Source organism: Aegilops tauschii, chromosome 5, assembly GCF_002575655.3.
Source record: "Aegilops tauschii subsp. strangulata cultivar AL8/78 chromosome 5, Aet v6.0, whole genome shotgun sequence".
NCBI classification, from domain to species: Eukaryota; Viridiplantae; Streptophyta; class Magnoliopsida; order Poales; family Poaceae; genus Aegilops; species Aegilops tauschii.
Window position 1 is genome coordinate 178890049 of NC_053039.3, and position 10889 is coordinate 178900937.

General features: G+C 51.4%; 1 protein-coding gene across 1 annotated transcript; it reads left to right on the forward strand.

Moving 5' to 3' along the window:
• Positions 1-236: 236 nt before the first annotated feature.
• Positions 237-10620, forward strand: LOC109754492 (translocase of chloroplast 90, chloroplastic). Its single transcript, XM_020313394.4, has 3 exons — positions 237-423; positions 551-672; positions 8169-10620. Exons 2-3 carry the CDS (start codon positions 558-560, stop codon positions 10409-10411), a joined length of 2358 nt encoding a protein of 785 aa, XP_020168983.1. The 5' UTR covers positions 237-423; positions 551-557; the 3' UTR covers positions 10412-10620.
• Positions 10621-10889: the final 269 nt, after the last annotated feature.

Genomic DNA, 10889 nt, shown 5'->3' on the forward strand with positions numbered 1-10889 from the left:
TGAAGAAAAAAATAAATCAACATGAAGAGTGGTGGTGGGAGGGAAGACGAAAAAAACCAGCGAGAATAACGATTAAAAGTGATAAGACGAAAATAAATCATACTATTCCGTCAATTCAGACATTAGGAGAAGAAGAGATAAATCGACCGCGTTGGCTCACCTGCCACGGTGAGAGAAAAACCGGACAAAGACATCCGTTTTTTGGTGCTGGGTTGGAGCTGGGCGTTCGCCGCTGAGGACCCTGTCCGGATGGACGGCTGAGCCACTCTCCTCTCCGTCCTCTCTTTCGGCTGCCGCACGAAAACAGGAAACCCCAAAAAATACAAATTATATTAAGAAAAATAAAGCACATCTCCAGCAACGACATCTATCGCCTCATCTCGAGAACGCGAAAGCCTCCGGCCGTGGGCGCCGACCGACCAGGTACCGTCGACCGAATCCCTCCAAGCGTCCCATTGCGAACTTTTTCCTTGGTCAATCCGATTGGGCTTTTCTGTTGCGAGTTGGCGGAGAAAACATCGCTGTTTTAGTTGCTGCCACCTCTGTGCAGGTGAAGGATGATGATGAACTTCAGGGACTGGATCTCATACCGGCTCGGGTCGTCGCTGCTGTCGGCGAGGCCGTTCGCCATCTCCGGGTCCGACGCCGGCGCCTCCCAGGGCGATGGGGAAGGTACTCTATATATATAGCTGAGGGTTCTTGTCCGGTCGTATCGAATTGCTAGTGATTTTTAGCCTTGTTTACAATGATTTAATGGAATTAAGCCTATTTCTTGATACTGCTTGAATGCAACGTTGGTTCATCGTTGGTTAGTTCCAGTTTCTCTGTCCTAATATGTTCCTGATTTTTTTTCCGAGAGTATGCCAAAGGCATACCTTACTTTTGTAGAAGGCAAAAAGACATTTACAAGAACTTGTGCAGGATGCGAACATCCCCACAAGGATACAACCCACACCAACACCTAGAGACTAAGGCTACTCTCTCACAAATTTGTGGAGTACACCAACACCCATACCAGCTTCTTTCCATTCCTTGATCTCGTCGAAGATGTGCCTATGCAGTTGTGCCACGGTCTTGACTTGATCCGCACGATTGAACACTCTAGCATTCCTTTGCTTCTAGCGTGCCCAAGCCACTGCCGTGGCTAAAGTGTCGAAACCTCTATTGTCTGCACCGTGAAAACTCTCCCTGGCCCGAAGCCACCACTCCAGAAAAGTATCATCCCTGTCGGGTCGTTGCACGGTAATGTTGAGGTCCTTTAAGTAACGATGCCATATTTCTCTCGCGTAGCTACATTGTATGTGAATGTGCTCTGCGTTATCCTCGTCCTGAAGGCAAGTATAGCACGCAGAAGGTGCATCCTGTAACCCATGCCTAGCTCGGCGATTGGAAGTCCAGATTCTATGTTGCACTGTCAACCAAGTATGGATCTTACACTTCAGAGGGGCCCAATTGCGCCAGATGCAAGTAGCAAAGGGTACTCTCTGTAAGCCTAGGCATAGTCTATCATAGACCGAACGAGCAGGGTAGGACCCCGACACGTCACAAGGCCAAGTGAACTCATCATCCACGGTCGGATATCGCTGGAATGTGGGCTGTGAAGGACAACTCTCCTTGCACGTCCAACGGCCATGTCGCTCCTGTGAGGGCCTGCTGGATGGCCCGTCTGTTCCTTGTACGCTTTTCCACCGTGCTGACCACCAACGCGGCAATATCCGAGGCCACAAAGCCATGAATCCATCTGTCACGCCAAAACAGGACCCTCGTGCCATTCCCGACCTTGATCTTTACCAAGCTGTCAAACACCTGTCTCGCCTCCTTGTCCACAACCAGGGGGATTCCTTGCCAGGGCCTCTCTGGGTATACTCTTCTTAACCATTCCCACCTAACCCGCAGAGCGAGGGCTTGGATTTGCAAATTCTTGACACCCAGGCCACCATAGCCCACCGGCTTGCATATGTTGTTCCAGGCCACCAAACATTGCCCTCCATTTGCCTTATCTTTGGCCGTCCAAAAGAAGGCTCTCGTCCACTTGTTAAGGTCCCCATACACCCATAGTGGCGTATCCATCACCAGGAAATGGTGTATAGGCCTCGCCGACATGATCGATTTCACAAGAATGAGCCTTCCTGGCCTCGTGATCAGGCCTCTCTGCCATGTCGGGACCACTTTCTTCGCGCGATCAAGCATCGGCTACCAGTCATTCCTTGTAAGCTGCTTGATCACCAACTGTAGGCCAAGGTACTTTCATGGAAAATCCGTCATATCGCACTGAAGCATGTTGGCCACCCTATCCTTGTCCAGATCGTTTCCACGGATCAGAATAGCCAAAGATTTGCTGTAGTTAACTCGGAGACCTGACGCTTCCCCGAAAGCTTGCAGTGCGCAGCGAACAAAATGCAGGCCTGCCACCGAAGGCCTGATGAAGAGAGCAACATCATCAGCGTAAATAGATATCCTCTGCACGGCCTTAATGCCATGGAATGAGCTGACCACGTTCTCGTTCGTTGCCTTTGTGATCATCAAAGTTAGCACGTCCATGGCGATTACGAAAAGAAGTGGCGATATAGGGTCGCCCTGCCTCATCCCACACGCATGCGCAAACGCTTCCCCTGGCACTCCATTTACCAACACACGCGTAGTTGCCGTTCTCAGTAGGATGGAGATCCATTCAATCCATTTTCTTCCAAATCCTTTAGCCCGCAAAACCTCAAATAGAAACGGCCATGATAACGAGTCGAACGCTCGTGATATGTCGAGCTTAAGGAAGAGCCCAGCTTCCCTATGATCGTGTATCTTCCGTGCGACTTGTCTGACTAGCAAGAAATTGTCTCCTAGTCTTGATGAAAGCGGACTGGTTAGCCGCGACCACTTCTTTCATCTGTTTCCTTGCTCCGTTAGCAAGCATCTTAGCAAAGACTTTGGCCGCACTGCGTGTCAAACTAATCGGTCGGAAGTCTCCCACTTCCACCGCGTCCGGCTTCTTAGGAATCAGCACGATGTGCGCACGATTGAGCTTCAAAAGCCACGACCATCTCCGATGTACAACTTCAGCATAACTGCCATGAGATTTTGCTTGATCGGCCAAGCACGCTGATAGAAGGCGCCAATGAACCCATTTGGTTCTGGCGCTCGGTCTGACGACATTTCCTTTATCGTGTTCCACACCTCATCCTCCGTGAATATTTCCTCCAGTTCGTGGAGGTCACATGCTTGAACACCAAGGAAATCCAGGGTCCAGGGTGGCCTCCCTCGAGTTAGCCTTGCCCAGTAGTTGCTTGTAAGCCTCGGTGAGCACCTCTTCCTTATGAGCTTGATCGGTGATAGTGTCATTTCCAAAGCTTATACGCGGGATAAAGTTTTTTGAGCGCCTTCCGTTCGCCACAAGTTGAAACAACTTGGTGTTCGCATCACCCTCTTTAATCCATCTTAACCGAGACCGCTGCCTTTCTATAGTACGCTGGAGCGAGGCTAGGCCCAGCAGGGCCAACTTCAGCGTCCTCCTAAGCCAGAGCTCCTCGATAGTCAACACTTGATGCTCCTGAGCTCTATCAAGCCGAAGGATAACGTAGTTGGCCACTGTCATCTGTATCTTGATGTTGCCCACCTTCCTTTGACCCCATGCTTGGAGTGCATGTAGGGCTGGGCGTTCGGTTCCCCCGAACCGTTCGGGTCGGTTCTTCGGTATATTTAAGATTTCGGTTTTGTCAGAATACTGACCGATCGGTCAATCAAAGATTAGCTAACCGAAGATTCTGTGTACCGAAATTTCGGTTCAGTCGTCGGTTCCACCGAACAGCACCGAGATGTACTGGAATCCCTATGTTTTACCTGTACTAGCAGCAGTCGCTACTTTATTCTGAATGTACAGTGCGTGTAGCTCATGCCTACTAGCTAGCTACTACTAAAGGCTAGTCTCCTTGACTACTCCGTCTTATTATTCCGAGCGGAACTTTATTACTCTGTACAATTAGCGCTGGCGGTCGGCGGCTAACTAGATAAAGTACTCCATGCACAGAAAATTAAGCAGAGGTAGTACTGGTACTTCTCTTTTTTACACAAAATTTATAGCGGCAGCAGCGGTTCACTGGGTTATGTTCGTCTCTTCCCGATGCGGCTGTGGGGCTCATGCACTTGTCAGATAGGGGATAGAAAATAGAGTCCATGTTCACATGAGAGTAGTAACAGGCGCGCAGGTCGGACCTCTGTTTACTCGGTTTTCGGTCCGCTCGGGTACCCGAGGGATAAACCCGAATTCACCGAACTTAGTTCGGTTTTCAACTTATGCAAACCGAACTTACCACTGAAGTACTCGGTTTCGGCGTATTCGGCTTCGGTGCCGGTTAATTCGGTTCGGGACATCGGTTTTTGGGTTATACGCCCAGCCCTACGTGCATGTGCCGTGCTCCGCAACAATTCATCCAGCCGTTTGAAGGGATCCGTGATGTTCCCATCGCAAACCCAAGCGTCCCGCACCACGTCCAAGAAACCATCAAGCTTAGTCCAAAAAAGCTCGAATCTAAACCTCTTTTTGGGGCAGAACGCCGCGGAGGTGGAGAGTAGAAGTGGCGCGTGATCCGACACGTTCGTCGATAGAGCTTGGAGCAAACAGTCAGCAAAGTGCAGCTCCCAATCCGCGAAACCAGAATTCTATCAATTTTGGTCATAACCGGTTCGTCTCGCTCGTTCGTCCAGGTGAAGTTCCTACCATGCATGTATAGTTCTTTGAGTTCATGGTCGTCCACAAAGTCCCTGAACTTGCACATCATCGCTCTGTTCAGATTAGTGTTATTCTTTTCCGAAGCTCGAAGGATCATGTTAAAGTCCCTGAGAACCATCCACAGTCCCAAACAACCTGCCCTTCTAACTCTCAGTTCCTCCAGGAAATTTGTTTTGAGCTCATCTCCTTGAGGGCCATAAACAACCGAGATCCACCATTTGGCCCCGTCCTTGTTGTGTAGAAAATTGGTGTGCAGCTATATGCTATCTATCTCCATGACCGTGGTGTCCCAAGCGAGGAGTACCCCCTCTCTAGTTTCCAACGCAGGCAAATATGCAAAGCCATCAAACGACGGCCCCAAACATTGTATAACACAAAAACGATCAATTACATCTAATTTGGTCTCTTGTAAGCACACCATGTTCACACACATCGATGTCACAAATTTCCGCACCGCCTTCTTCTTTGCTGGATCGTTCAGGCCTGGAACGTTCCAGCACAACACTTGCAGGTTGAGATCCATAAAGCATATCGATCTCCCGCCTCCAACCAAGCGCTCAATGCGCCTCGATCCCCGACGACTGCTCCTCCAAGAGGTCCCTCCTCGCTGGCATATCCTTGCCGAAGAGGGTTGCAATGATCCTCACGTGCTGCTCTCTCAACGATGAATCAAATAGCACATTGAGATGGCGCACGTTTGGTAGCTCTAGTCATGCGGCGAAGGGTATAGGGCTCCACCTCTGGCCTGAGCATGGTTGCCTGAACTTCTTTGAGGAGCGGTGGGGCTAGCTTCTTGACCAGGTTGGAGCAAAACCACTTCATCTTCTCATATGCAGCTGCTTCCTCGGGGGTCATACCTGGGTTGCACGCAGCTTGGACAATTTGCATGTCGCGATCAGCGTCTGGATTAACCTCCACCAGCAGTGGCGAACTCTGGGCCGGCACGTGTCCCCTGCTGTCCCCATCTTTGGAAGCTGCGTTGGTCTCCGTCGTGATCTCCGTCGGGTTCGACAGTGGGTATCTGCCTATCTGGGCTCCATGATGGCAGCCTCCACTCGAGAATCCACCGTATCATACGCCGCCGATGGGCCCCTCTTGTCCGTTTCCACCGCCGAAACAGAAACCAAGGCTAGATCCTCTGCGGTCCGACTTGATGGCCCTTCCCTGCGGCCCTCGGGCATCTCCTCCTGCCCCACCACAGCCGAAGCCAGAACTGCGCAGAAAAGATCAGCAGTGGGTTGCGGTGCGGGATCCACCACCAGCAGCTGTGCCTCCTCCGTGGCTAGCCTCGAAGGCATGTCCTTATCCATATCTAGCCCTGCCGCAGCTGTCCTGGTCTCGCGAACCCCCACCAATGATGGCTCGGATCCAGCACGCCCCCCCCAGCCTGTCGTCCCTCCCTTAAGTCTTGCATGGTGGGTGCGCGCTCCACCTGCTGAGCCGTCGAGTTGGCGTCTGGGCGATTCAAACTTCCCGTTGCCGCACGTGGACGGGCTGTCGTGGCGATACGGTCAAAAGCAGATTGTCGAACCGTCAGCCTATCCTGAACTCTCTGCGTGGGCCTCGCAATGCTTTTTGCTTTGTCGGCATTCATCGGTGGGAGCCTCCAGTCTTGGGGTGTCCCTGGCTGCCCCTCGCCGCCGGCGAACTGCCGTCCGCCACCACGGCCCTGCCCATGCTCTTGAACGCCGCCACTGCGTGTGTCCCTCACCCCAAACTTCCGCTGCCGGTGCCTGGTGGTGACCCCACCGCCTCTCTCCATCTCATCGTCGTCCGGCAAGCCACTTTGTCTATTGTCCGAAGAACCACCAAGGAAGAAGGGCTCGTCGGCGTCGGAGTAGTCTGTCACTGAATCCAGGTGAATGAGAATCTTGTATTGCAGCATCTGCGGCTCGAAAACGTGCTCCGCGGGCTCCGAACTGCAAGCCACCGACGAGTTGGAATAGATTCCGGTTCCGCTGTGCAAGCCGACAGCTGGAAAAATGAAAGGTTGGAGCGCGAACTCGTCTTCGGCGCCACCAAGTCGACGATGCAAGGAGAGCCCAGCAAGTCCTCCACGACGCTGCGGTCCCAAGCGTGCGGAGGAATACCTTCAATCTCGAGCCGAACCTTGTACCTCATCACCGCATGAACTGCCTGCGACTGCCTGTTCCATTGGCGGAAGAACAGCCGGACTCCATGATGCTCCACAGCCGGGCTCTGCCCCAGCCTGTTACGATGATCTTGCCTCGCGAACACCACCAAGAAATCCCCTCTGGCCTGTAGGGGTGGACCGAGACCCACTCTGCAGAGATGCCCATCTCCGTCTCCAGCGCGTTGAGCACGAACCGCGGTGACACATCTCGCCAGGCGCCGCCCACATACGCGACCATGGCATGCTGAAGGCGCCGCTCCAAGTCAGCCATGGTGGCAGAGCGGCCGACGACGCAGAGCTCCGAGGGCTCCATCTCCAGATCATCCAGAGTTTGCAGCCTGGGGGCCGACAGCAACGGCCAGACTGGCCTCGCCGCCGAGGGGGGCGGCGGAGGGGGTGGAGGAGGTTGCCGGGCCGCGACCGGCCTGTGCCGAGCCGCCGCCGAGTCCGACGCCTCTGCAACGTCCCGACCCCCAGCAGAAACTGAGCGGCAAGCCACCTTGGCCGTCACCTCCCGCCTGAGCTCGTCTTCAGAAGAGGGGCTGCACGCGGCCCTCGTGACCCGGCAACCCACAGTGAATGTAGATGAGGTCGTTGGTACAGTCCTGCCGGAAGTGCCCCTTCTCGAGGCACCGGAAGCATTTGTCGCGCATCTCCGGTGAGATCTCTTTGCGGACCGGGGAGGGAGGGCACGACGCCACTTCTGGCTGCCCAATGCCGCGCCTGCGCTTCCACAGGGTCTTCCTCGATCGAGGGGGTTCCTTCCAGGGAATTAGCCGCCGGCAGGACTCCACCTCCGGCGCCGGCGCCTGCGCCGCCTCCTGCGCAGCAGCCGCAGCCGACTTCTTCGAGGTCGAGGAAAGTCCTAGACCAGAGACGGCAGGGCGCTCCCTGTGCGGGAAAGAGGAGGTGACGGAGAGCGGCCTCTCGGCCATGGCCTAGTCGGGGGAGAGCGAGAGAGGGGTGGCCACCGTCGCCGGAGTGGCGGACGGCGGGAGGGTGGACGCCGGCGTCAGAGTGACGCACGGCGGAGGGCTTAGAGCGGAGCGGGAGCGCTCATAGCGGACCGGAGCGGGAGCCCTATGTTCCTGATGTAAAGTTATAGGACTTGGGGATGTTCACTTGCTGTTATTGCAGTTGTGATGTCCCTTTAGTGTGCCGTCTATGTTGATTTCATTTGCATAGCTTAAGGTCCTATTGCTAATTGTTGTTTTATTTTTATTCCGTCACATGGAGACATTTCCTGACGACATTTTGTTATAAAGCCATCCTCCTGTTAAATGTTAAGCTAAATTGGTGGATTTCCTGTTTCAGGTACAACACAAAGTGAGTTTGTAGAAACCGTATCCGCCAACAGATTTCTTTCCAATGATAGCCGTGCACTAGAGGTCACATCCAACCCACAGGATGCTGTTTCCTCTGGTCTTCTTCAGCCAGATCATGATCACAACAAGTCAGATCCACTAAAGCAAGTTGAGGCACTTCAAATTAAGTTTTTGCGGTTGGTACACAGGACCGGAGTGCCTCCCAGTACCAATGTAGTTGCACAGGTACTGTACAGACTGCAGCTTGCCAACTTGATCAAGGCTGGTGAATCAGATGCGAAGAGAACTAACCTTGCTATCAACAAAGCCAGAGTTATAGCAGCAGAACAAGAAGCACCCGGTGGACCTGATTTGGACCTCCCCTTGCGAATTCTTCTTCTGGGAAAGACTGGTGTGGGAAAGAGCGCCACAATAAACTCCATGTTTGATGAAACAAAGGTTGCTACTAATGCACTTGTTCCTGGTACTAGTAGGATAAAGAGGGTTCATGGAAATATTAAAGGAGTAAGAGTTACAGTTATCGACACACCTGGTCTGGTACCTCATCACCATAGCCAATGGAGGAACAGGAAGATTTTGCATGCTGTCAAGCGTTTCATTAAAAGAAACCCGCCTGATATCGTCCTGTACTTCGAGCGGCTTGACCATATTAACAGCAGATGCAGTGACTACCCTCTGTTGAAGCTTATAACTGATACCTTGGGTTCTTCGATATGGTTCAACACTGTCCTTGTAATGACTCACTGTTCCTCATCTCCTCCTGAAGGACCAGATGGTCATCCTTTGGAATATGACGCGTACACCCGTTACTGTAAGAATGTCGTGGAGCGTCATATCCAGCTAGCAGCTTCTAACACACAGCTGGAGAACCCTATTGTTCTGGTTGACAATCATCTAATGTGCAGACGGAATACCAGGGGTGAAAGAGTTTTGCCAAATGGGCAGGTATGGGTATCAGAACTTCTTTTGCTGTGTGGGGCGACCAAGTTGTTAGCAGAAGCAAATTCCTTACTAAAGTTCGAAGATAGTTTTCTGCTGTCACAAGCAAATGCCAGGCTGCCTTCACTCCCTCATCTTCTTTCGTCACTCCTTAAACCTTCTGCGTCATTGAGTTCTGAGGGTGCTGACAATGAGATGACTGAGCTATCAGATGAGGAGGATGAATATGATCAGCTACCACCTTTCCGTGTTCTAAAAAGATCTGAATATGAAAAGTTGACCAAAGAACAGAGAACTGCATATCTTGATGAACTGGACTACCGTGAGACTTCATACCTCAAACAGCAGTGGAAGGAGGGAATCCGGAGCCAAAAGCTTGCTGAAGCTCAAAACACCGAAGCATCATCTGCAGTTGCTGATGATTATGAAGAGAGCACATCCCCAGTTGTGCACATATCAGATATGGAAATCCCATTAAGTTTTGACTCTGATTATCCAGCACACCGCTACCGTCACCTTATAACTAATGATCAGTTGTTTAGACCAGTTTTGGATCCCCAAGGATGGGACCATGATATTGGGTTCGATGGTATCAATTTCGAATCATGTCATGACTTAAAAAAGAACATATCAACATCTATTGCTGGACAGATGAGGAAGGACAAAGAAGACATGTATATCCAGTCGGAATGTTCAGTAAGCTATAGTGATCAAAGGCGCTACTCATTGATGGGGGGCATGGATATGCAAACAGCGAGTAAGGATTTGGTTTTTACTGTTCATGGGGATGCCAGGTTCCAAAATCTGCCTTGGAACACCACCGGAGGAGGTATTTCTGTTACTAAATTCGGGTCAAAGTATTTTTCTGGGGCCAAATTAGAAGACTCCATCACCATTGGGAAACGAGTCCACTTGGTAGCCAATGCCGGGAGGATGGTTGGTGGTGGACAAGTGGCAGATGGAGGTGGCCTGGAAGTAACAGTAAGGGGGAAAGACTACCCTGTGAGAGAAGGGAGCACCAGCATGGCGGCCACTGCTCTGTCGTTCGAGAAAGAGACTGTAATCGGGGCGAATCTTCAGTCTGTCTTCCGAGTGGGCCGTGGGTCAAAATTATCGGTCAGCGCAAACGTAAACAGCAGAAATCTAGGCCGGCTCTGTGTCAAGATCAGCACGTCAGACCATGTGGAAATAGCTCTGATCGTGGCCGTATCACTGGTCCAGTTCTTGCTAAGGAGAAGATTGCTGCCGACTGGCAAAGGCCACCAACAGCTTGACACCGACTTAGATGAGTAATAAGTTAACAGATAGACGGAAGAGCAGACAACCATTTCATGATGTAAACGTTCAGCAGTTGGGAGTCGTACCTGGTCAAGCTTACTGTACCCGCCGCTAATGTGGGGTTCCTAATTGTACAGATTTCCTAAATCTATGTCTGATTTTATTTTGAAACAAGGCAAAAGACTTCCATTTTTATTGATTAAGAAGAGGAATTTGCAAGAAAACAACCGCAAAAGTAGCACAAGATACTCAAGTGCTTAGCCCCCGCACAAGAGCAACTCTAGCAGATCATGTAAAATGCTGTACAGCAAATTTTGTTTAAGGGATCCTGTAAAACGAATTTGCGGTACCGCGGAAGGCATGTCAGAATAGATCTGCTAAACCATATTGCATATTTGAAATTTAAAGTTCGTGCCATGATAGTTCATCACCGGAGTTCATACATTCAAACATACAAACTTAAAAACATAGTAGATAAAGTCTAATCTAAACT